General features: G+C 34.0%; 1 protein-coding gene across 1 annotated transcript in view; it reads left to right on the forward strand.

The window, feature by feature from the left end:
- LOC129220206 (receptor-type guanylate cyclase Gyc76C-like) overlaps positions 1–27,867 on the forward strand; it is a 317,828-nt gene that overhangs the window by 254,453 nt on the left and 35,508 nt on the right. Inside the window, exons 13-17 of the mRNA XM_054854570.1 lie at positions 6,187–6,258; positions 10,053–10,218; positions 11,814–11,963; positions 22,050–22,233; positions 25,909–26,049. Of these exons, the coding sequence (XP_054710545.1) occupies positions 6,187–6,258; positions 10,053–10,218; positions 11,814–11,963; positions 22,050–22,233; positions 25,909–26,049 (713 nt within the window). The remainder of the gene's footprint in view (positions 1–6,186; positions 6,259–10,052; positions 10,219–11,813; positions 11,964–22,049; positions 22,234–25,908; positions 26,050–27,867) is intronic.

A 27,867-nucleotide genomic window follows, 5' to 3' on the forward strand; every position in this document is an offset into this window, starting at 1 on the left:
TTTATTATTTTAACGGCATAAGTGCTATTAAAGAAAGAGAGAAAAAAAAAGTGGAAAAGTACTTTGTAGCGGTGCTACAAACACATCTTACTGACTAATCGAACGTAAGCAGCTGTCCCATCTAAAGACACGTTAGATGCTCAAGAATGTAACATAATTTATTCCACTTTCCGTTTTATCGCTGACACGCGTTTAGAACATTAAACGCGAAGAGTGGATGAAGAAAAATAAGATTTTTAATGCTACGCTAGGTATGTAGCGACAGGCTTTAAGTGGAATTGTTTTTTATCGTGTGGTTTGATCAACGGTGCCCAAGGGACATTTGCTCCCTTCTCTGGGTGACATATACAGAAATTATGCGCCTAGACACTACGTGCTTAGACGATATATCTAATTAGGTGTAATCACCGAGAACCTTTGAACGTGTTTAAATGGGGGAAGGGGGCAGTAAACCACAAATGGTGCGACAGATTGGGACGGTTCAGTTTTGCGTTGCTTTAATTAATGGAGTGATCTTCAAAGCTGAAAGAACTTTAGAATATCCATCGAAAAATGACATTGAATGAGTTCTTGTTATTTAGTTGCTGGTAATTTTTTATCGACATATATCGATAATTTCTTTAATCATTATTTCATTTGCAAGTTGGTAATTTAGTACGGAAGAAAAATTAATTAGACACTGCCGAAGCTGTTAAATATTATTCAGAAGGTAGCCATACGTACCTAATTTGTAACTTCCAAGGTACAAGTAACTAAACATTAATATTAAAGCTAAAAGCAGTGACTTTCTTTGCAGTGGTGTCACCAACATAATAATTTGAATGTCGGTCCTAAAATGTATGAACGTATTTTAAATGATTTTCAGTGTAAAATGATGTACCTGTGTCAAATAAGACAGTGTTCTAACGCTTCTACTAGCGTATTTTACGCATTAAAAAGTAGAACTTCGTTGAAAAGAGTTAATCATACGCATTTTGAGGCCTTGAGTTTAGATAAATTTTAGCATCGAGTAAAATGGAAAAAATGAAAAAAGTTATTGAAAGTTTTAAAATCCTAAATTGAATTTTTTGTCATTGGTTTAAATGCAAAAAATCTAAATGTTAGAAAACAAAATACTGCACCTCTCTTTCTTCCCTAACGTTTCATCCTCAGACTTATTTTGTGGATATAATTTTGACAATAATCTGTTGTCCAGTAGTGATCAATATTGTCTTCACTGTGTGTGCGCTTCTGTATATAATTTTTCCTTTCTTAATTTAATTTCCTTCCACTCAAAATTGCCGAGGAGTACTTTTACACCCTGAAAAGCTACATTTTCTGCTGTAACGGAGTCTTAAAACAATGTCAGTACAACGGACTCAAGTTATAACCAGGTTTGACTTACGCAGAGTTTATGTAAAGCGAGTTTTGCTTGAAAGACGTATCTCAGAGCTAGCGCGAACTCTTCACCCTCAACGGGACAATAAAAAGCGGGGCGTAAGTATCGGCTTCATTTTGGCTACAAAATGTTTCACTTTCATGAATGGAATTCTATCAGTTTAACATCATTGAAGGAGGACGTTTCTCACACTGTACCAATCTAAGTTTCACTTTGATAGTAATTGCGAATAACCACTTCGTGTTTTCCTTTAATTTTTCTTTTTAAATTCTAAATATGATAGTTAATTAAATACCATGACACCTAATATCTGCTTTGTGTAAAGCTATTGATAAAAAAAGAAAGTTTCTCGCAGTTAGAGACAGTTAGAGAAGATTTTGCGTATCGTAACAGTAATTTATGAAAAAAAAAAGGCAGCCTTTTTTAATAGTGTAGTATAAAGTTAGTTCTATATGTAGGATGCTGTAATATACTGTAATTCATGCTATACCGTTCCTAGCATGGGTGTTACTTAGGGACTTAAACTTTTGGGGGGCGGGGGGGAATTTTCAATTTGCCGTATCAAACTAAAAGTTTAACCGAATGATAAAATACGGTCATGCATAGAAACCAACATCAAATCAGAGAATATAATAAAGACGCGGGGGGAAAAAAATGCAATTCTGTACTAGTATTTTCTAGTTTGCCGAATCGTCAGACAAAATATGCCGAATAAGGAATTTTGTAGGAGGTCGCAGTGGACCTTCCGTGACCTTTCATCGGGGTGCCCCGCTGGTTTAAACCCCTCCCCCTGACGCCTAAAATAGAAAAAAAAATTGTTTTAACTAAACATGAGGTTCGTTCAATTTTCAGAAGCAACTTTTTTATTTTTGTCGTGCAACGACAAATTAAATTACAGGACAAGTGTAAATTGCAAATGCATTTAGGGTAAAATTTGCTCTCGACGGATAGGCACTTGTCCCCTTCCCCCAATATTGCGCTCTATTTTCGCTTAAATTTGAGAGTAAATGAAATATAATTTAAGATGTATTGGGGGATATATTCAGAACAAAAGTATTATTGTTTTTATTTATTTATTTTTTTAATTAACTCTCAAATGAGTGTCACGCACCTCCCCCCCCCCCTCGTTAATGAATGGTTTACGACAATTTGAGGGGTGTTTACATGCGTAAAATAGTAATAACGTATGTTCAGAACCGCGAGAGCCTAAGAGAGCCCCTTGTCAGTTTGGTCACCAGGCCGTCCTCCCCTAATAAACTTCCGATCCAGGCATCCTTAAAGGCCGGCAGCGTAGTTTCCGACTATGCTGACAAGGCTTCTCGTCGTCACACGTTTTCGCAACGCAAAATTTTGACTTACTCGAGTTATCTTTTCAAACGCATTCCTCACATAAATCAAGAAGGCTCCACTGCATTTCATTTAAATAGTAGCAATCAGCAAAAATAAATAAATGAATTCTATGTTTAACTTGCCTTAGAAGGAACATGAAGTGCATCTGCTTCAACGATGCTATGCTTGAAACGTAAAATCTTTTTAAATTAAAAGTTTTTTTTTTTTTGTTATCCTTAACAGTTAAATGATTTTGCTTGTTTCTGCAAATAAGTTTCCAATTCTTTGGTATCCGAGTCGTTGCCGCGCAAAAGTATCTTCAAGTATAAATAAATATTAATTTTAGCAACTTGTTGAAACTGGAAACGTAATTTCAAAAACTGCTTTTTAGACCCATTAACTGTCCGTCAAAAGTCTGCCGTGCTTCGTTTGGAAAATATGTAAATAAACTTAAAAAGTTGTAGGGTATAATGTTATTGTCAAGATTGTTCTTCTCTGTTTTGAATATGAAGCAACGGTCCGAGGACCGCAGCTTAAGAACCTATTCTCTGCTGATAGCTTAACAATATAAATAGAAACTGGAAGAATTATTTTTTTTTTTTGAAAAAAAAAATGTGGAAAAATATTGTTTTTGTGAATCTTTTTAATAACCGATCGAAAATTTTAACAAAATGATTTTTTTTGTTTAAACATCTCACACATCATACATAGTCCATATGCAACGATTAAACGAATAATAAATAACGCAAACCTTTTCATTGTTTATTCTTGAGCTCAACAGTTTGAAACATACATAAAAGGTCTTAAGATTATTTTCGAAACTTAAGTCGAAATAAAAATATTTAGAGAGGACATTCGTGGCAAATAAAAAAATATTTATGAATACTTTTCTTTCTATCTTCAATTTTTTGAAGGTCCTTGTGGAATGTTCCGCTGAAGTCGATTTATCTGACAGATAAAAACACTAAAAGGAGGCTTTCGGGCAACAATTCTGGAATTTCATTAAAGGTGCTTTCATCAGATTTACGGAGGACGTGTCTGTGAATCAGAATTTTGTTTTCTTTACTTCTTTCTTTTCTTTTTTCTCTTGCCTAAATACTTTTCGTGAAAAATTCGTGCATTGAATTATTTAACAGTATTGCATTGTAAAATAATGTTAACATTTTTTTGAATATTGTTCCAGAAATGTTTCAGTTACGAGTATTGCGAATCATTTTACGAATAACTCTGATTTTTTGCTTTGGCAATTTATTTTGAGTACATCATTGATATGTTTGCAAGTTATGTAACGAATTACAGGCTCTTATGACTAAAAAAGTGAGAAAATGTTCTTTTAAGTGCAATGTGTTTGCATAATGATCAAAATCTCGTGTTTTTTTTTCTGCGGTTACGTCTTGACTTTCTTAAAACTTACTCAAACATCATAAGAAAGGCATCATTTTCAGGATTTTCTGCACCAATAACGACGAAATATAAAAAAACAAAGCGCATTTTGGCTATTTTTTTAAAAAATAAACGTAAAAAAAAGGTTTTCATTGAATTCGTTCGCTTAAATTGCAATTACCCGCTTGCATTGTTAAAAGAAATAACTCTGCTGCCATCTTGGGAGGAGCAATGGTGGTAAAAGTAATTTTACTGCAGGAAAGCTTATCAATTTTGTCTTTAAAAAAATGCTGTAAATCAAATATTAACACTCTCATTGAACTTGTTTGTATACGTTTCTCACGTTTCAAAAGTTATCTACCTCTAAATAAAACATCCATTCTGTAATCCATTCTAGATTTATATTGATATCGCTCTTGCTCCAAATGCACTGTGTACTGGGAATGCAAATGCTTCTCACGACTCAGCTATTTCTTAAAATTACACATGAATGATTTTGCGTTAATGCTATGGAGCATCTTATTTCCAAAATCTGGTTCAACTATTTCCTTGCAATAAAAGGCAGTAATCAAATCAAAAAATATCATTCAACCTTGCTTAACTGCTTTAACGCTGTACTGTAGTAATAAGCTAAGCGTGCTTATGAAAGATAAATAAAATGATGTTTATTTGAATAAAACTTGCATTTAATGCTTTCTATGCGATTGCTACCAGGAAAAATTCCAGTTTTCTCTCTTTTGTATTGGTATCGTTTATCTTAAAACGATCTTCTGCAATTTTTGTGTAGACTGGGTTTAGCGTTTCAGGAAATATAAAATTATTTCATTCCATTAGAATGACATGAAATAGTTCTATATTACGAGTCAGTCTAACGCTGTGCATTGGATTAAAATACACTAAGTATCTTCAATATTTGGTCTGTTCAAAATTTTTGTGTGAAGATTGAAATTTTCGTGAGAAAGTACGCGCGTTTGTTTTTAAACGTCGTTTTTGCAAGTTTTTTCATTTTCAAGCGAGAACATTAATAGAAAAACCGTCTAACATTTACCGTGTTATCGTTATAAAAGATTGCAAAATTCATCTGAAGAATATCCCTACTGCTGAAAGTACCTGAAAATAATCCTTATTGGGCTGAGAGAATAAAGATAATTTTTAAGAATTATAGAAATTTTGATTTTAAATTTACATTGACAAATTCATGAAAAAGAACAGGCGTAGGTTTCTTTATGACATTTTTGCAATGATTTGACCTTTTTCTTTGTTCCTTTTTTATTTTTATTTTTTAAACAAAAGCATGAATAAAACAAGCGTTGGTAGTTAGCACTATAAAAGAAAAGAGCGCAAAGTTCGTCTAAAAAATAAATAAATAAATAAAACCGAGACAAAAATCCTTACTGCTAGAAATTCTTACGAAATAGATTCAGTTTTCTATTTTTTAAGTGACACTTTTGCTGTCAAAGTTATTTTAAAAATTAAACAAGTAAAATAGCAGAACTGTCAATAAACAAGAATTTATGAAAAAATATTAACTATTTTTAGTTGACAGTCGTTGATTCAATAATAATCATTTCGAAAATTGAATGCAATTACCTGAAGTTACTTTTAATATTTACATAAAATTTTAAAACTTAATAGTTATTGAAAATGTAAATTTTCATTGCATATAGCTCAAAATGTGTCACTGTGTGTACATTTATATAAATTCTTTTAGAAGATTTAAAATTATATACATGTATGTGTAAATATCTTTCTTTTAAGGCAGTAACCTTAACTGTGTATAAACTTTATTTAAAATATAAACGGGACATTAGAATCTTTTTCACTTATTCATTTTTTAACTTAACTACTGTGCATTCCAGCCCAGACAGATTTATTTTTAGTCAATCTTGAATGTTAATATGTATCTCAATAAAAATGCTCACGCTACAAATTATTCATTACAAGATTGCGGCTTAATTAAAATCCTTTGTTGAAGTATTCTGTAACATGATTGTCGATTTCAAGAAACTTTCATTATCTGAAATTAGAAAAGTTGTTCGTTGTTTTTTTCTTCCCTGTCCTTTGCGTGTGTTTGAGTTATTTTTATTTCTTCTTAGGACATTCTTGAGAATGATGATATGAAGCTAGATAATATGTTCATCGCTTCTTTGGTGTTTGACTTGATAAAGGTAAGATCTGTTTTAAAACTGAATTTGGGAAATATTTTTCTTGAGCAATTTAAACTGCTTTTAAAGAATTAATATTTTGTCAATATTCAAGTAGAGGAATGTAGGGAAAAGTGAAATAGTAAAGATAAATTACCTTTTCAAAATGAAAAAATTTAAAATTTGCTTTAAAAATTAAAATTCGTAAAGAAAGAACTATGTATTTTTTTTATTAAAAGTTGCATTATAACTTTTTTAAACTTTTGGCAATAAATGTGTACATTCAAAGAAAGGTGGAAAATTTTCACTTTTTTTCCATACGGTAGTAATGAAGTATTTTTTTTAATGAAATACTTTTTATCTGATTAATAAAAATATTTTTGATTAAATGAATGAGTTACTAACGTAAGTGTTGAGTAAATGAATAGAGTGAGGTGGAATAAACAAAGAAAGAATAAAATTAATTGATTAATACATTGTAATTGATAAATGAGTGAATTAAATAGTGAATGAATAAGCAAATAGGTGAATAAATGAATTATTAAGAGAATTTTTAAAACAAAGAACGTAAATGAACCAATTAGTAAATGAATACATAACTGATTTTATAAACAAATGAATCAGTAAGCAAAGCGAACAATTTCACTATGCCCCAACCACTTTGCAGCGCGTGCACTTATTGGACGAAACATTTTAAATCAAAATTATAATTAATATTAAAAAAAGTACTGTTTTGTACTGAATACTAGTAGGTCTCAATTAGCATTAAAAACGTTAAAAACGGGAGGTTTATCATTTTATGATAACAAAAATAATTTTTGACTCATTACGAAATATTTCAATACAAGTATCAACTTTTAAAAAGGTCTTGTATTATCATGTAGATCCTTAGAGATAACGTTTTCCTAGAGTAGCCTACATACGTTATTATGTAGTTAAAGTATTACCAAATAAGTGATGCTAAAAACAGAGTAAATATTTGACCATTTCACTGTGCCCCCACATTGCCCCTATTTGGAAATGTGTTTTATTAAATCAATTGTAAATTTTGTGTTTATTGATTCATGGGTAAAAACCTTTAAAAAATCAAGTGGAGAATTAAATTTTAGTTATTGATTGATGTCTAGTAGTGTAATCAGCATTAAACTTCGTTCGCGCTACTGATACAAATAATAAAAAAATAGCATTTTGAGCTTGTCGAATTAGTTTTAAAAATATACAAAGAACAAAATAAGTTTCAGAGGGAAACCATTAACTTGCAATTGTTTCAACCAATGAAAAGGAGCGTTCAATAAACTAAATCTCTGACAGTAAATCTTTAGTTCAGTTTGAACGATGACCGTGTCTGGGTTTTCGAGTCATATGGTTTCGACTTTGTAATGAACTTACATAATTGAGGGGAGGGTGCAATTATTACGACACATTGAATAACTTATAAATGCGTTCATATGAGATTTTGAATCTATATAAATAAAACCAAAAATGCATGTGTGTGTACACTGGTATGCAAAAATTAAGGACGAGAAGGTTTTTTCAATATAACTTTGTACAAAAGCTTTCCAAATCAACACATTTAATACCGTAAGATCCCCAATAAATAAGGGCATGTGTAATGTAAGCATCACTTACTAAAAGAGAAATCAGTGGGATAAAAATAAGCTTTATTGAAAAAGTAGCGTGGAGTGCAATGCGACTGAAGGCCGAAACATCCCTGTGATGGGTGTCCAGCAAGAAACATCCGGTCTTTAGTAGGGGATATGATTTCCTCCGACTGCTAGGCAGGTTTCACAGCGTCTGCCCATGCTGAGAATGAGGGTGTCAATGAGTTGTTGAGGCATTGCTGCCCATTCGTCTTGCAGCGCCAATCTAAGCTCCCGAATCGTTACTGGTGGTAAGGTACGAGCTGCCAAGCGTCTGCCTAGAAAATCCCATACATGCTCGATGGGATTGAGATCCGGAGATCGTGCCGGCCAATCCATACGTTCAATATCCTCACTCTCTAAGAGCTGTTCGGCAGCTACTGTGCGATGACATGGTGCATTGTCGTCCATGAAAAGGAACTGCGGACACATAACGCCTCTAAAAAGACGCACATATGGAAGAAGAATCTCGTTACAATAACGGATCCCGTTGACTGAACCTGCGTCGAAGATGTGAAGGTCTGTACGACTACCAGGCATGATGCCTCCTCAAACGAGAACACCGCGACCTCCATACCTGTCCCTTTCAATGATGTTCGAGGGATGATTGCGGCTTCCCCGCTCTCTCCAGATGAGTATGCGATGAGAATCGCTACTCAGACTGAATCTGTTGTCATCTGTAAAGGGTACTCGTCCCCATTCATTGTCTCTCCAATTCCGGTGTTCCCGGCACCACAGAGAACGCCTTCTCCGATGGGCAGGCGTTAGAGGTGCACACCGTATAGGGCGTCGTGCAAACAGACCACCACCGTGTAGTCTTCTGGCCACGGTAAAACGCGATATCGGTCGTCCAGTCGCCTGTGTCGTGTATCTAGCGATTTCTCCCGCTGTCTGCCGCCTGTTTCTTCTGGCCTGTAAGACAATATACCGGTCATTGCGGGTGTGGTTCCTCGTGGACGACCACTACTGAACCCCCGGATAGCTGTTCCTGTAGTTTGAAATTGTCTCCAAAGTCGTGAAACAATGCTGTAAGCAATTCCGAACTCTGCAGTCACACTTGTCACACTGCGGCCTTCCTCCAACTTCCCAATGATTCGACCTCGGGTAAAAGCATCCAGATGTCGTCTAACAGATTGATTATTCGCCATTTCTCGCTGAGGCAGCAACTCGGTGTGATTTTAACTGCTATACGGCGTGCAATCTCTTTGCCAGAAATACTGATCTTACACCGACAACATGCTTTATACTACTCAGGCACTCCCCCATTACGTCTACCTGCATATCTGCGCATGTGCTACCGTACATCACCTTACTTAATCTCCTGATTGGTCTTTCTGTCCGCTCTGCCTCTTCGTTCAGCTGATATGCTAATTTTTCGACTTCATCCTTAATTTTTGTACACCAGTGTATATGTTCCCTATACAAATCCACGGTTTACGTCAGATCTTGACCAAATTTGGCAGGGAGGTATTTTAGTACCAGAGAAGAAATGAAGGGGGAGGGTTGAACGCCAAAAGGAACCGAACGGTTCGAATTTTAGTTAGGGCCCGAAAATGGCATTAAATGGCTCTTTCTACCCGAAATAGTTATGCGATCAGTTCGAATTGAGCGCTATTCGGAAGTCAGCGAATAATACTCCTTAAACCGAATTAGTTCTTTCAAAACTTTCAAAAAGAACAAAGGCTGTAAAATCACCGGGAAAAAATTTAAAAGCGATTTTAAGCCTAATGGAAAAGAATTTCGTATCGGATAATTATCGTTTGTTTGATATCATTTTAAATTAGCGTAAATAAAACCAATCAGAAGGTTGGCATTTTTTTTCTCTCGACTATGACTAAATAAAATTTTGTTTTTGTTTTGAGATGAAAATTTCCCCTTTGATTATTATTTAGCGATTTATTTTCTTCCTTTCTTTTCCTTTTTTTGTACTGCCAGCAGAAGATAATCAGTATGGTTGCGTTTAATTTATTCGGGAATTTTTGATTTGTCGTTTTCTTTCTTTAAGAATGATTATTTTGACGGGAAATTTTACAGTATTTTTTTTTCTAATTGAAGCCCGATTGTTGAACATGCGTCACTTAGCATAACTTTTATTTCCGAGTTAGACCGTGCAAAGTTGGGCAATGCAGCTAGTATATGCATGTATAAAAAAGCCTGTTTTCTCTTTTTTTTCTCCAGGGTATGATGTTCCTTCACGAGAGTGATTTACACTTCCACGGAAACCTTAAGTCCTCCAACTGTGTGGTCACTAGTCGATGGGTCTTGCAAATCACAGACTTCGGACTCTACGAACTCAGAGCCTCAGCGGAACAGGGGTCGCTTGCAGAACATCAGTACTACCGAAGTAGGTGGAGATCACATTTACATTTGTTTTCATAAGAAAAGTAGAAATCACAATTCTAGCAGCGCTGAAGGAAGCATTCGTGACCACGACAGATACTTTCATAGAGGCTTAAACACGCATGTGGAAGGAATAGGTAGCGCCCATGTAGAAGTCACATGAACACTAGGGTGGTTCAAAAATACATGTAAAAAAAATTTTCTCCTTGATAACGGGACAGCAATCAATATTTTTAGATTTGTGAATAGTAATATACTGCAAGAATTTTACCTTCCTATTTCAACTGAAAAAGGGTGTTCAACCCCCCCCCCTCCCCTTAAATTTCATACGCATGGGGAGGGGGTTTAAAAAGTACATTACACTGAAAAAGCAATGCTACATATTATAATATACACGAGTAATATGCATATACATTGCATAAAAATAATTATTTACAAAAAAACTGCGGGGAAAATTAAATATTTCTTAACTTATAGCATGTTCTATACCACGGCTGATGTTAAATTAATGGGTCATTGAGCACCCTCTTAAAATTTGAGTTAGAAGCTAAAGCTTTTACAGCATAATCCTATTAGTAAGTCTAAAAAATAGGGGGTGTCCAGGACTTTAGCTCGAAAATTTTATTTTTGAACCACCCTAATGAACACGTCGGCAGACTTTCAGACTGCTGTGATACGAGCAAAATCTAAATCGACTTTAGTTGAGGCAAAGGTAACTTGGAATGTTTACGAAAGATACGTAGACCCTGATGACATAATTACAAACGCTGCCAGGTTAGATTTGCCCCAAAGTATAGATCTGATGGCTCATGTGGTAAACTGTTGCCCTGAATTTCGTACGAAAGGGAAAAAAATGACACTCAGTCAATTGCGTAATGAAGAAAAAAAAAAAACGGGTAGTTTGCAACCAATTAGCTTTGTCGCTTATTTGTTGCAACATCACTCTGAAGTCATACAACCGGATGAAAAACATTGAGACACGGCACAATAGTAACATAGCACTGTTACAGATGATTTCAAGAAAGGATTATTGTAGAAACAACATTAGAATGCACAAACAAAGTAAAATGAATCGCAAACATGCAAATAAAACGCATTTTCATGCGTTACAATGCATATTCTACAATATTTATTTTCCTCACGAACTTAAAATTTTTATTACAACTAGTGTTCGCCCTGCGGTCAAAATTCGACCACAATCATAACTGAAAATTTGAAAAAAACATTTATGAATGTTCATGTTTTCAACATTTTAATTTCTACTCTTACACGTTCGTCCATTGTACATCTGGGAACATATAGTTTTATCTGTACTTATAATATAAAATATCGTCGCTGTTTTGATAAAAGAGGAGAAATATGTTCCCAAAGTTTTCTTTTACGTATTAGCATATAATGATTATAAGGTCTCATAACTGATGATAGTCCTTGAAGTATTTTGATTGAAATCAACTCAAAAACATATATCGATCAAAATTTGATCTTAGGCTAGTGGTGGCTTAGAGCTTAGACCAAATGTAGCAAATATTTAGTTTGTTTTTCTGTTTACAAAACTTATTTATTCAACGTATATATTTCTTTTTCTTTATTCGAATGTAGATTTGCTGTGGAAGGCTCCCGAACTACTCCGATTTCCGATAATCAATCCCTTCGGCTCTCAAAAAGGTGATGTTTACGCTTTTGGCATCATCTTGCACGAGATAATTGGTAGACAGGGTCCCTTCGGAAGTGTGTCCCTCACACCAAAAGGTAAGGAAACTTGATGCATGTTCAACATAGAAACAGACTGTTCTAATGCCAAATTTTACTTATACATTAATTCAATTAATTTAAACCACAGATGTGGGTAACATTTTCTTGCAATCTATTTTTACAAAAAAATTCTTATTTATAAGTTTTTTTTTCTTTTTGAACGATTCAATTAATTATTGCAAAGCCTTTGAAACTCAAAATTATTTGCATTACCGATGAATTACACTAATTCGAAATTCCAAGCACTCGTGATGCGGTTCAGTTTATTACTTGGAGAGTGTAAGTTCCTTAATCTTCCTTCTGAACTGTACTAAGTTTTGTACTCTTAGCACCTTCTTCCCGGTTCAAAGTTTGCACTATGAGGAAAGACGAAATTCGAAGAATTACCTTGCCGTTACACCAATTTCAAGCTATGAGCTTCCATGCCATTATTCGATTAGTTTGAATCTTAAGTGAAATGAGTGCAAACTTCCAAGCCTTTTCTTGTAATTGCACTTAATTCCTAACCCTTAAGCACATCCATCTGTTTGATTTAATGGTTGCACTAAATTTTCGAGGTAAAATTCTAAGCTTGTCTCGTCAGGTTTACTGATTTCAAGTCCTTCGAATTCTAAAACGCAAGCCATTGTCATTAAAAAGAAGTTTAGCAATAAAACATGCGTCCCTTACAACTCTAGGTCAGTGGACAAAATGCATGCTCCGATTGATAAGTTCATAACTAAAGCCCAAGATCGCAGCTTGAGTAGCGTAAGTAGCGACACGTCCGCCATCTTGGGGCTAAATGCTGCTTTCATCCCATGTCTGCTATGAAAAAATAGCGTATGTTTCGCTTCTTGATTGTGGTACTTCATGACTGTGGACTGACGTCGAGGTAATTAGAAATCACAATAAAGAAGCAAACCACGCTCTTTCACCATAGCAGACAGGAAAAAAGTGGCGTTTAGCCCCAAGATGGTGTACGTGTCGTTACTTTTAAGCTTCGATCCAGGGCCTTATTTATAACTTCCCACGTATAGTCGTGCACTGACGTACCTTGTCTATGTATGCCATAGACTAATAATAAGAATAGACCGAGCTATGGCAACCCTTTTGCTGCTCATAAACCAAACCATGTGACTGGTGGATATCCTAGCAACAGCGGGCGTTAATCGTAGCAGACGATCAACGCCAGCGCGAAATAAAATAAATAGAATTGATGGAACACGGAAGAATGATCTTTTATGGAGTCCGATTTGTAAATTTGTTATTCTAAGTTGTAAATATTTTGTTAATATAGTGAGTTTTTCGTTTAGATAGTATTGTGCATTTTCTTTAGTCAATTTCAATAACTCTCTAAGCAATAAAAGATGCAAGCGACCAAGAGGAATCAGCAAACGGTAAGATTTTTACCTACAGTTTCAATTTAAGATACCGATTAGTACATTTTTGCGTTAACGCAAAACGTTTACGCCATTTCGTTGACGCCAACTGACAGCTCCAAATGAAATAAAAGTTACCGAAAACTGATCAAAAACTATTACTAATGTCAAAATAATGCATAACTAAAAGAAAAACAGTTCAATCTCTGCACCTGGAAGTTTTTTTTTATGAAAACACATTGTCTTAAAATACATGTCGAGTGCCAAACTATAGATAATGCTGCCATCTAGCAACCATGCTGCCAAAGTCTTCGCCAAGCCCTTCCACTAGTCACATGATACATCTATGAACCAATTTTCTTTATCAGCAAGAATGAGAAAGCTCGGTCTACTCTTATTATTAGTCTATGATGTATGCACCCAACATCATTTATTATGAGTGCCCATATGTCCTACTACTCGTGGCTATGAAATGAGTCAGTTTTATGAATACGTCATTCGGAGCGTTCATGTTGTCTGCCCAATCATATATCGGACGCACTGTACTTTCCAGTAGCTTCAATCACATGTGCACAGCGTATTTAACAGTAAAGCGAAAGATTTTTCCATCAATTGTAGCCACTTGGGTATCAGAATTGAAATTTTTAAAAATGCCTTTACAAAGTGGTAAAAAATTTGAAATGATGTTTTATTTTTTAAAGAGTTTTACCCTTTGTCCATACGATATAAATACCCAGTTACAAGTGCATAAAATTAAGCATTACGTTGTTTATAATAACGTGCTTTACGTTGGTCTAAACTAAACAGAAAAGCATTATGTAAAACCAACCCGTACTTTCCTTAGCCCGTAGCTGTTGCGGTGATTTTTTTTTTTTGTAATGTAAGTGGTGTAGTGGTGTGTATATAATCACAACATTATGTTTCGTGAGTACTCGACAAAACTTATCAAACTAAAATTGGAGAATTTCTAATGATTTTTTGTATCATCTATTTATTTAAAATCAATTGAAACGGTACCGTAAATGGCATACACATATGAATAGTCCCGTCATTTAGGGGAGTCAGAGGGGGGTGGTATTACCTCCCAGGGCTTTGAGGAATCAATGTATTTGTGTATCAGTTGGCTTTTTTCAGTTTTTTGTTGTTTTTTGATAGAATATGATTAGAGTAGATGCTCTCCCTTTAAAGCTTTAGACTAGAAATTCTGAATAGTAGCCACTGGTTACCAGAGTCACAACAAGTGGTAACCACTTTTGACTTTTGGTAGCAATTTTTTAAAAAATATATATCCTCAGTGCAAAAAATAAGTAACCTCAAGGGATTTTACTCTGAATTATGTTGCTAATGTGGAGACGGCTGATGTCTTAAACGTCTAAGGATTGGAAGTATGTTGTAGTAGTTCGATAGATGATGTGATTTTTAACAAATAAAGAAACATATGGTCGCCATTTTTGACGACTAAGACTTTATTTTTGGTCGCCATTTTTATTGAAAGTTCGCCTGTTGGCGACTGACGACCGCTAATCAGGAGGTTTACCTCCCCCCCCCCGTCTGAGGAAATTCAAATTGGACGGGGCTTCATATAAACCCAACACATCACCTCGCCATCGACCTTAATTCAAGTACAAAATTCGATGCTTCCCATCCCATTATATTTTCCCTTTTATATCTATGCATCTCGTAGCGGCATTATAACTATACTAGCGGTCAATTATAACTATTAATTTGTATTTATCATCTAATCTATTTTTTTTATAAGTTGCTACTGGAAGTAGCTCACTTAAAACCTTGCCATGATCCTTATCTTAAAAGTGAAAGCTGAAACCCGTCGTACTTTATAAATAGTCATGCTAGTCAAGATGTCGCATGTGCCTTTTTAAATCTTCCGATTCGCATTTCGGTCACGAAATCCGATGCAGCGACTTGTTAGGGTGCCTTAATGGACGAGGATGGATGGAGTGCCTTTACTTTCTGTATTCCGAACTAATCTATAATAAATAAACAAATAAATAACAAATTCAACACAGCCCCAGAACATGGGTGGATCTTGTCAGATGGTTGACGATTTATTTTCCGCGATTGAAATGCACAACAGGTTGTTTTGCTTTTTATTTGGAGAAAATTACTTTTCAATTTATCAGATGTTCAATTTTAATCTAATGATGCGGCTTTTTTCTTTCCTTATGAATCCAACTCGTTTCGTTTTAGTATTCATAATTTTCAAGAACGGCTAAATTAAAATGTATGAGTTGATAGCGATGTTATTATAATTATTGTTATTGATGCCTGCGTGTGTAATAAATGGTTAATTGTTGATTACAATTAAAAACTCAACAAAGAAAGACATGTGTAATAAGTTTTATTACGGACATCTGACGGTGAACATTTGCTTTTATGAATATTTGTCCATTTATGTTTTAATATTAATAACACGAATATTCATTTACGTTTAAATCATGCTTCCAAGTTCCAGGAAACTAATTCTTCAGTGCATGCATTGGGATTATAAAGACTTCATATTTATAGAAGAGGATCAACCCAAATTTTTTTTCGTGAATCTCATTTCTTCCAGACATAATTATTAATTCAATTTTCGCAATACAGTTATGCGATGTAAGAACTAATAGCAGACATTAAGTGTAAATGCATGACGATGCATAAATATTTTAAAATGTGAATTTGCGATAAATTGGAAAATTAAATCATTGCTGTAATCGTATGACAATCAGAGTTTCTTAATATTAAATGATATTAACTGCGTTCATGCATTGCCTATTTTTTACCACAATGCAAAAATGATTGCAGTTAAAACAGTTCTGGTATTCAAAAAAAAAAAAAAGAACGTCGCTAGCACTCTAAATCTTGACTGTTTATTATTATTATAATTATTTTAATTTTATTTCAAGAATTGAATTTTTGGCTGAAAACAAGAATAAGTGAATCAAATGAGATGGTATAAATATATAAATTATAGAGTTAAAACTAATCTTTTGCAAATGCACCGCTGGAAGCGGCGAAAAAAAAACATTGAATAAATAGACGTTTAAGAACTAATATTTCTTTCCATATTATAAAAATCTAATGATGGTGTCACAACAGCCAATGAAGGAAATAGTGGACCATTTCACAGAAAATAAATATTAGTCCTGCACGAGACAGCTCTATATTTTATTTCAAAAGTAATATTTAACAAGTAGCTCCGTCCAGGGCGGTCATTCCAAGCTCGTCAGCTTGCGAGATCGAGATTTTCGCTCATGTGATCGCGGTTGTGATGTAGAAGTGTCGCAAAATAGTATTCTAATCTACTCGAACTTAGCTTGCGGCTAGGTTCCTAAAATAATTTATTTAAAAAAAATATGAACAAATCGCAGTAACGATAATTGTTTCCGGATTGTTTTTTTATAGGCATATAATCAAATCCATTAATAATGACGTATGGTCCGCAAGGACAGATGCGTACTTGTATTGATTCATCGGGCCTTCCACAATGATCAGTGAACCCAGAGAATGCCAGGAAAACATTCAGTTTTGTGCTGAAGATATTGAGAAAAAAATTGAAGTTTAAGATTGTTTAACAAAACAATCCCCACTTTTCAGAAAGTTCCTCCCTCCAATCCCCCGACGATTTTGTGATTAGGAATGAAACTACTAGATTATTTCATAATTTTTCAAAAATTTATAACTGTGCATATGTTATGCTGTTAACCATGCTATTTGTCATTAGAAATTAAAAAAAAAAAATTCCATGAATGATTCTAAAATTGCTTGTATTATTGCTCTTAGATATGAAAGAATTGAAACTGATATGGTATGCGATACTATAGTAAAGAATTATATTTTAGAAAAAATCACGGAAAAAGGATTCCGAAATTCCCCGAAACGTTTTTGAAAATTGTTTGTAGAATTCTGAAATACTCGGAAGCGTTTTCGAAACTTTCATGAACCACAGCTGCACAGAATACTCAGAAATATTTCTGGAAATTACGGAAAGAGGATTCCAAAATACTCAGAAACGTTTTTGAAAATTTCAGAAAGAGATTTCCAAAATACTCAGAAACATTTGTGAAAATTACAGAAAGAGATTTCCAAAATACTCAGAAACATTTCTGGAAATTACAGAAAGAGGATTCCAAAATACTCAAACACGTTTCAAGACATATAGAAAGAGAATTCCGAAATACTCAGAAACGGTTTTGAAACTTTCATGAACCGCAGCTGCACGACATGCTCAGAAACGTTTCCGGATTTTTTTTACAAATAACAAGCACATATTATATGCAATATACATTTTGTTTTTTAAAGAAGGTTACCTTCGGGATTTATTTATTTTTTTCCTTACGTTGGTTTGCTTTCTGATTGGAACTGAATGGGGAAAATTAATTTTGTTTTGTTGCAAAATAAACCTCAAATTATCCGGCATGCCCGAAAATTGGAATTTCCCGGCGTGCTGGCCAACTTCGCTTTTTTCCGGCATGCCGGATAATGCGGGGTAATAAGGTAAGACTAAATTCCTTAAAACGACTGTTGCGTAAAGCCTTGATTTTATCTTTTTTTTTTTTTGAGTTGTGTCAGTTTCCTTGCCGGGGTGCGATATGTTCTCTTTTGGTTTTCAGCATCCAGAATGTTCAACATGTTGTATTTTTTTAAAAACAACAAACCTTTCAACTGTATCATTTTTAAAACTCCGATCACCTTTTTTATTTTTATTTTTTTTAATCTTCTACGACTATACATTTTTATTTAAAATACAACGCGTGAACATGCGCTTTAACAAATGTTGAGGCACATTTACGATTTTCAATGCCTGCAATTAGATTTTAGAGGCGTTGAAAATGTCTCTGAAGGTAACAACTCGTTTTCTATAAATTTCACTACGGGCGTGATTTTTTGCGTCGTATCAGTGATAAGACAAAACTAGTTCAGTTCTTTGTTGCCAAATTAATAAAAACAAGTACTTTTAGTTCCCACTCTTGTTCAGTTTCTTCCTTTTTTTTCAGTATAGAACCAAACAGCAATAAATTCTTACGCATTTTTAATGGTAACAAGTGTTTTAAAAAATTTGAATTTTTTTCGACAAAAAGACCTCGAAAAGAAATCTATTGTTTGAACAGTGGCGGTTTTCTCATGTCGCAAATGTAGCAACGGGGAGGGGTTCTCATTGCTGTAAGGACGAAGCCTCAAAAGGATTCAAATATGCGTGAAAATGTTTTACATAATGGGGTTGCTTCCTTCAGTCAAAAGTAGTACTTTTTGTCACTGAAATGGATAGAATAAGCAAAAAGAATAACATGGACTCAGAAAATACTTTCATTTTCCCAACAGTTATTTTTTAATTATTTTTTTAAATGTCCGATTTTTGAAACAAGGCGTGATCTTGACGACGTCACAAATGATGCACTTTGCCGCATCTTTCTACCGCGATTCCACGTTATGATAATCAAGAAGCGGATTAAAATTGCGCTCTACGCTTGCTATCAACCATATCGTTGCCAATACACGTGAGGAAAGAAGCGAATTAAATATTTTTCTCTGTGAACGGCAACACAGAATGGCATTTCATCATTTGTGATGTCATCGGACAGAAGCATAAACATTTGAAAGCGCGCCGATTTAAGTAATTTTTTTTAAATATTAAACTTAAACAAATTATTTAAAAAATGGTCAGATCCTATGTTTTTAAGCATGCTCTTTCAGAAAAAAATACTTTTAAAATTTTGGAAACGACCCCATACTGTGTCAGACAAAGGGATCCGCAAAAATGCAGTACGACGCGACGGGCCCTCAAACCTGTAAATATCCCCCTATTTAAAGCATTAAATATGTTGTTATATAAAATTAAAATCGCACATTTTTCAAAGGACTTAAAAAGCTAAAAGCGTTTAAAATAAATTGCTCTATACGACATAACTTTTTTTTTTTAAATCCAAGATGTAAAATCATTTTAAGACGTTGTAATTATTTTATTTTCCTCCTTCCAAAGCATTTAAAAACAAAAATTACTCATCCTGTTAAAGCTTTTGAGCCTAAAAAAACATAAATACGTGCTGGAATGTAAGCCATAACTTTAGTTATTTTCATTACTGTAACTTCAACTTTTCAACCATTATACAGTTCATTAATATGATTTCATCAGTAATTTGCATGTTTAGAGATAAAAACGTTTAAAGAAAACATTACATGACTAAAAAAGTTTAGGCCTCAGGTTTTTCCTACTAGTCACGTCAGCTCTTATATAAACAGTGTAATGAGCAGGTGATTGTGGTCTCACTTAATCATCGATCCAATGAAAAGTAAGAATATTAATTAGGTAAAGATTTGACGTTAAAAGTGAAGTATAATCCAACGATTGAGAAAGAGTCCCCTATGATTTAAACTCAACTAATGAAAGGAAGCTACTAGTGACATTACTAATAATGAAGGATATCTATTGCGATGAATATTTTTATTGAGCAATTACGAATTATCCTCACTTGACCAAAGTTGATGTTGCTCTGATTTTTCAGATTGCCATGACGACGGTTGTTTTTATATTCATTTAGAGAGCAAAATTTTTGTTGTCATAGTTACAAATTTCCTGCGATCTAATTTTATTCATATTGTTTTCAGGGACTCAAGCAGACTTTACATTTAAAAAGAAAAGTTTTTTTTTTTTTTTTTTTTTTTTTGGTGTGTAAATTTATGTTTTTTCTGGAAAAACTCCTACATAGGTAAATTTAAACTGCAAAATTTCATCAAAAACGAAGTTTCCAGATTACTAAACCCCATCGTTTAAGATTGATAAGAGATAAAAATACATAATGTTATGCGCTTTTAATAATCTTTTTAATAAACGTACTGGTGGATTTCGGCCATATAATCTGTATTACCGGATGCTAATCATTATTTTCTTTTATGCATATGCGCTCTACGCTTGCTATCTACCGCGCTTCCACGATATGATAATTAAGAAGCTAATTTAATGTTGCGCTCTACGCTTGCTATCAACCATGTCGTTGCCAGTACACGTGAGTAAAGAAGCGAACTAAATATATTGTGCTCCGCACTAATGGCGTCACTAAGTGGCATTTCATCACTTGTTATGTCATGTGCAGATGCGTAAAAAAGGAAATTGCATCTGCGCACAGATTAAAATAATTGTTAAAAAATATTAAACGTGTCAAAAATGATTAAATCTTATGTTTTTAAGCATGCTCTTTCGAAAAAAAATACTTTTAAAATTTCGGAAACAAACCAATTGTTTTATTTATAGCCCGAAAGAAACTTATTTCTAAATTTTAACACCCTACTTTCACGTTTTTTTTTTTTTTCCAGCATTTATTGAATCCATTTTTTTTTCACTTGTTTTTGTTTTTAGAGATATTTTTGCAATACAGTATGGGACTCCCAAATCGGGAATGCTAGGGTTCACGGCCTTTTTGAGTTTCGGAATTTTCTCGGCTTTTGGATTCTGACTCGAAAAATATGGAAAACTTTCCTGTCGTGCGGTATTTGTCAAGTGTTTCCTGGTTTTGAAAATGTTCGCGCTTAATTTCTTTGAATTTTTGTTCAATCTGAATGAATATATACTTCATCATGCTGAAACAAAAGTCGGAGATAATTTGCATCGTCGAGTAGTCCGCAGATCTTGCTTTTATTGTTATGCAATGTGCCGATAGATATCATAAATAAACCATATTTTTAGAAAAAATAGTTTTGTAATTTTGTTCAATGGGCTTTGTATTGCATACAAATGAGAAGAAAAAATAAGAATCGCTAATCGAAAGTGGATGTTAAAAGATTTCTGCACAACTGCATCAAAGCGCTTATTTACGCATAACATGTGGCATTGAAATAACTTCGTAAAATAAAAAATAAAAAACTGAACTGAAAGTGCTGTGCTTTGAACAAATTTTTTTTGAATTTTTAAAACTAAAAAAGGGGATTTTTATTTCTTTTGTTTTTGTTTTATTTTATTTTTTTTGTTTTTTAATATTTAAAGGAGAAAGTTCCGGATTTCGGGTCTTTCAGATTTCGGAATTCCAGACTTGGGGTCTCATACAATACAATAAGATTTCTTTCATGTTTTTTTTTAAAACTTTTATATGTAAGCAGGGTAAAAAGCGTGTGAGATACCCTACTAAAGAAAATTTTACTCTAAGAAAATATTAATTAAATTGTAAAAAAAAAAAAGGGGGATTTTTCCAATTGGGTAAGGAATTTAATAAATGAGATAAAAAGACAATAATCAAGGGAAAACTTTGATTTCTCGGGAAAATTTCTAATCTGGTGAGATATTCGTAAGAAATAATGAAATAATTCTAAAAGTCTGTTATAATAGTGTTATGCAGTAGAAACGTCGAAATTCCGATTTTATTGGGGCCATAAATAGTTCGCATTTTCAAATTGTTCGGATTTCTGAAAACAGCTAAGAAAATGCCGTGTAGAGAAGTAGTAGGCCATTTAAACAAATGAAGTGGTTATACCATAAATATGTTAATTTACAATACAGTATATATAGCTACAAGATGTAATAGCATTTTTGAACAAAATTTACCAAAAATTATTTTTAATTAATGAACAAAATGGAAAATTAATAAAAACTTCATGGGAACGCGTTCGGATTTTTCACGTTTCGACCTTCGGATTTTCGGTGTTCTACTGTATACCTGTAAAGCTTCGTGAACGGCCCAAAAATGTTACGGGACAAGGTGAAATGAATAAAATATATTTCCCTCTTGTGTTTCAGAAATCGTGCAGCACGTAAAGCAAATTCCTGGGGAGGATACCGAGCCCTTCCGTCCACCCCTGAGTGATGTTCAGTGTCAGGACTACATCGTTGAAGTTATGCAGGATTCATGGCACGAGAGGCCGGAAAGCAGGCCGGATTTCCAGCATCTGAAGCAACGCCTGCGTAAAATGAGAGAAGGCATGTAAGTACAGGCATTGTCGGTTGGATTTTTAAGCACCAGTTTTGCAAATGGCGAGGACCAATATACACAGCTCAATTAAAAAGAAAAAAAAAGATTATATTAGTTTGAAAAGAAAAGTGTGTTCAATAATTTTCATATAAAAACTTTTTAAGATAGGCGTAAACCCTAATTTTCGAAAATAACCGGTTTTGAGAATTTGAGAATTTTAGAGAGCCCCAGTGTTCTTCTTTCTAAATCCGCAATCTTTTTTAAAATCACTGAATTATTGAGAAAACTAGAAGAATTTTACTAAACTCAAATGCACTTCTAATAACTGAAATTTACTTTTTCTTCCTTCATTTTCTCATAACCACGTTTTCAAAGTTTTTATTTACGCCAACAGCTCTAGCGAAAAAAGTATTAACTCTTAAAGATTTAAAAATGGTAATTGATTGATTATATTGCTGTGATATAAACCTCAAAAAAAAAAAAAAAATGTACATGCAATGGATACTTTTGAAAAAATGATTAATTAAACAAAGAGGGCAAAAAGCACGTTTTTCGGGAGAATTTTTCAAACATTTATGCATAAAACCTGTTTTTAGTTAATTATTTCCAAATTGGAGAGTCATATACCTCTCTGGTATATAACTAAGAAATAAATATAAAAAGTTTAAAAAATATGCAAAAATGAATGCACTGGAAGTGTTAAGGAAATGGTAGTATTTTTTTGCTAAAAATATGGCTTTTTTTTTAATTAAAAACAACCTATAGATTTTTTTTTTCAACCAATGAGTAGTCAAAATGCATTCTTTACGTCATATTTAATAAATGTATAAAGTTTTAGAAAGGTGCAATGAATATTGAAGAAATTTGTTTTAGAGTGTTTGCCTACCTTAAAACACCACGTTTTATTAATGAAATTATTTCTGCTTTACAGCCATCAACTCTTTAACAATGAGTATTTCATATTTTGCAATAATTTATTTAGTAAGAAAATATTTTGGTAACCTTTCCAATTTGGGTGAAAGTTACTTATTTTCCACCTATCGATATAGGTGGAAAATAAGTTCTTAGTAAAACAAATTAAACGAAAGTAGAAAACTGAAGTTAGACAACCATCTATCGATTAAGAAACGAAGAATCAAAATTGGTCCATCCAGTAAGAAGTTATAGGTGAAAAAACATACATTAACAAGACAATATTCATACGGTATGAATTGATAGCCTTTTACTTATTAAGGCCTATTAACAAACTATATCCCAGAATATATGCAATTAATTGCACTCTGAATGTAATATTAAAGCTTTTTAGGGATAACTTAATATCTCCCATCATTAATTGAACTTAGCTATTAATTACCAACAAAAATATATCCTGGTAAATTATATAAATCTACACGTTCTTTCCTGTAATTTATGTGTATATTATATAAAAATGAAATGTCAAATTGTCATCCAAGTTCCTGAAAGTTGCAATCAGGAATGAAATCTACGCGTTAATTACTTCTAGTAGTGTACGCTGGAATTCACCTCAGATTTATTAATCCCGTCATACTTGATGTTCATGTTTAAATCTACTCATTTGTCATCCTTAACGTTGTCTTATTGCAAAGACGTTATCTTGCTTTACCGTATAATGAAGCTTTTTTTTTCACAAAATTAAAAAAAAAAATTTGTCTTTAAATTTCTCTTCTGAACGTGATTTGAAACAGTTTTCTTAAGCACAATCTACGCTCTTCTGTGATTGTTTCTTTCTTGTTAGACGTAATATGGTTGTTATTGGGGTTAATGCCTTAACGACATTGAGCCTTCGTATTTGCAACAAACATGGTAATTAATTGAATAAATGTGTGTGTTTTTCTGAATTTTAAATGAGCGAATGCAGTGTAATACCATTTTTCATGTTTAGTTCTTCATAGTCACGAACCTGACATTTTAAACTTTCTTTTAGTAGACCTTTAACTATCTGAAATCGCATTAACTGCACGTGGTAACGCTGCCTTGCCTAAACATATAAATGGTTCTCTTGTGTGCAAGTATATATATTGTTGTATTATAGTAAATGACTATGAAAGTATGAGGTTCAATTGCCTCGAGAGATTGGACTTCTTTATCGACATATAACCCAACACAAGAAAGATTTACATCACAAAGAGAGCTGAATCACACCCAGTACTCCGGTAGGGAATCGAACCCACGACCTCCGACATTCAAAACAAAGCTTCTTCCTCAGAGCTACGGAAGCCCATGTGTGCGTGTATGATCGCTGTATGAAACCAGACATCTTGACGGATTGGAATGAAATCTGCCACAAAATTCTATCATCCTCTGGGAAAACAAACGTGTAGACCTATTCAGGAATTTGACATAGTTTTGTTTTAATTCAAATTTTAAGTAACATTATAAATTTGAGAATATTTAACCATTGAAGGGTCATATATGTTCTCAATCTGGTAATTGTCTTTGCGATATCTCCATTGACATCTATCTCGCATATTTGATGATCTACTTTAATGGCTTTTCTCTTTGAGACGATATCGGACAACGGCATTTGCGTCAGCTTATGTGACCAGAGTTTTTGGTATCATTGTTAAAATCCCTTGCCTATTTAGCCAGTTTATCAACTGCCTCATCGCCATCGACCCTCACATGTGCAGGCATCCATTGCATGGTGCATGTTTTCCTCTTTGGATCAAAGTTTTCAATCTTGATTTCCTGCTTGATTCTTGAATTCCCATGCGTAATTGCTTCCAGAGCAGCTTTGAAATCACAATACGCTACTAGTCCATCACCTTCATTTAAATCATCCAAATTGTTGAATTCCCTAAAGGCCTGTTGAATTGCTTTCAACTCGCACGTGAAATTTGAAGCTATGTTACCTGCTCCATAGCTTAGTTGCTTGGTTGAATTGTCTGGTAGAATGATGTGGACTCAAGACCGTCCTCTAAGGACTAGTGTGGCGTTAGAATACCGCTCGATTGTTCTGAGTCCTTTGGTTCTAATAACCTCAGCCTCTCTTCTTGAGCCGAGTACAACAAGATTGAGATATATTTTTGTGTCTTTTGGGATGCAAGAGGGGAGTGAGGGTCATGATAAGTAAGAACTACATAAGAACTGGGGGTTTAGAAACGTAAGTGAAGCCTGCTAGAAGGGGATAAGCTCTGGCACGTGCTTGTGCCTTTCCAGAACTTGACCGCCAAGCCCTTATAGATTTCTTCTTCCGTTCACACGTTCAAGACACGTGTTCCATTGGCCCTGAATCTCGCTAAAGCAGCAGCATGTGTCAGAATTTTGTTGAGTTCCATGATTCCTTGGATTGACCTGGAGTTTTGCGATTCCGTGAGGAGTTGATGTGAAGCAAGCATGGTGCATTTTGAGCACTTGTTATTGGTTTTGAACTCTTTTATTTGCATTTTGTTCTTCAATTATAAATTTTTTTTTGTAAAATAAAGGCAACTTTAACCGTTTCTTCGTTTGATGGTCATGGTAAGTGTTTGCAGTGTCACTTTTTCATTTACGACCTCCCCCCCCCACACTTCCCCAATTCCCGCATATATCTAACAACTCTTTCTGATCTGACAGACACAGACGTTCCGGTTGGACGTAAATTTTGAGCCAACGTACATAAAGTTCCTATTAATACCTTCGTACTACGTTTCCCTGGTTAACAATATCGATTTTTTTTCTTAATAGGAAATCAAACATCGTGGACCACATGATGGCGATGATGGAAAAATACGCCTATAACCTCGAAGAACTGGTGGACGAAAGAACCGTGGCTCTGGTCGAAGAAAAGAAGAAAACAGAAGCCTTACTGCATAGGATGCTACCCAAGTAAGGACTTGAACGAAATTAATACGGGGTTGTTCGCAAAACACTCTAAATAGAACATGAAACAAATGTAATCTTAAAGCACGTGATTTACGGTTGAAATGCAGCATTATACTTCTAGAACGTGTGGTCTTCGACATATAATTAGCTACTAGGGACGGTAGCGTACCAAAAGAAACTTGATTTCTATCACTCATGCTATGTTATTCTTTAGTTGAGAGATCAAAGAAGACACTGATTAGAGTCACGTTGGGACTGGGTGACTGGAGAATAATTTGTTGACACCTTTAAATCTGTTAAGAGACTAGACACCAGTTTCGGTTACTATTAGCAACTGCAAATTGTTCCGCACAATCTTTTGAACAGCACGTTTTGGAATGTTTAATGTCTGAGTCATTAAGACTCAAATTCTAATCTGAGTTCGAGAGGTCACATTTTTATCTGGGGTGGTTGCTGATGGGTTTCTGGAGTCGTTCAAGGCATTCAAAAAGTACTTTACATTTCAGTAACCATTGCCTCCATATTGTGTTTTATGATTAAGATTTTTTTCCGGAAACTAATTTATCAGGAAGCATCAAATTGTTTAGTCACTTTAACGCAAATTATTGTCGAACCAAAGAAATGGTTACACCTATAATTGTACAATTCAACAACCAAATAGTCAGAAGTTAAAACAAAATGTAAGTGTCAATTGTAATTAAAGATAAAGTATTAAATTTAATATAAGTCACAGAAAATGGAGAAGAATATCAAATCGTATACAGCTTGATGATACTAGTTTGCGGCTTCGTGAATAATTATTGCCAATATCTCTAAAAGAACGAATACGAAACAAAATACATGAAATACAACTGCCAGCTCAGTCATTTCCAGCCGAGGACTGTAATTTCGTAGTAGTCCTCGGCTGGAAATGACTGAGCTGGCGGTTGTATTTCATGTATTTCTGCCTTAGCCCTGGCTAATGGGGGGTAACTTACTGAAAATACGAAATAAAATAGTTGCTTTTTTCAGCAGTAAGGTATAAAAAGGTAAAAGGATCATGTTTTATAGACCTTAATAAAAAAAGATAAATATTATTCAGCATCGTCGTATTTTTCAGACCCTGCCGTGTTTTTAGACCTTCTTTGAGATTTTTTTTTAGTACCACACACACACAAAAATAAAGATGATTGATAATGAATATACTGGTTCAATAATCTTTGTTAATTATTTTTTTAAAGTACTTTTTTAGAACTCAACGAGTATATTTTTATTCAACAACCTTTAAGGGACACTTTTGTTGCAAGTAATAATAAAAATAAACACTGGAAAATATTGCGAGTGATGTAATTTTAATATTTTTAAATGTTGCAGTGTTTTTCGAATATTGTTCCTTCTTGCTTTTACGTAATCGAAAAATCTCAAGTATTTTAAACGCCATCATGAGCGAAAGCAGTAGTAATTTTACATCGCTATTAGTAACATTGATAAAAGAACCCACTCGGTAAATGAATCCCCTATGTTGACACGTATTACTGGTTTGTTGACATGTCAATAGATACTTGTGTCAATATATGCGGAGGATCACGAAGCGGTTTAGGTACCTCATTAGAAAACTTATTTACATTTGCTTTCATTTGAACTGTTGTTTAATCGATGTCGTCGGTATTTTCCAATTACGAGATATCTTGACTGCGGCTTGTCGGCAAATATTTGTCACAATTTAGCTTTCAAGTGCGTACTTGTATTGGCAATAAACTCTCTTCCAATTATTCTTGGTAAACTGATCGCGATTTGCAAACATTAATGCGATGGAGGTTCCCTACTTTAAAGCTAACATAT

Source organism: Uloborus diversus, chromosome 4 (genome assembly GCF_026930045.1).
Source record: "Uloborus diversus isolate 005 chromosome 4, Udiv.v.3.1, whole genome shotgun sequence".
Taxonomy (NCBI): domain Eukaryota; kingdom Metazoa; phylum Arthropoda; class Arachnida; order Araneae; family Uloboridae; genus Uloborus; species Uloborus diversus.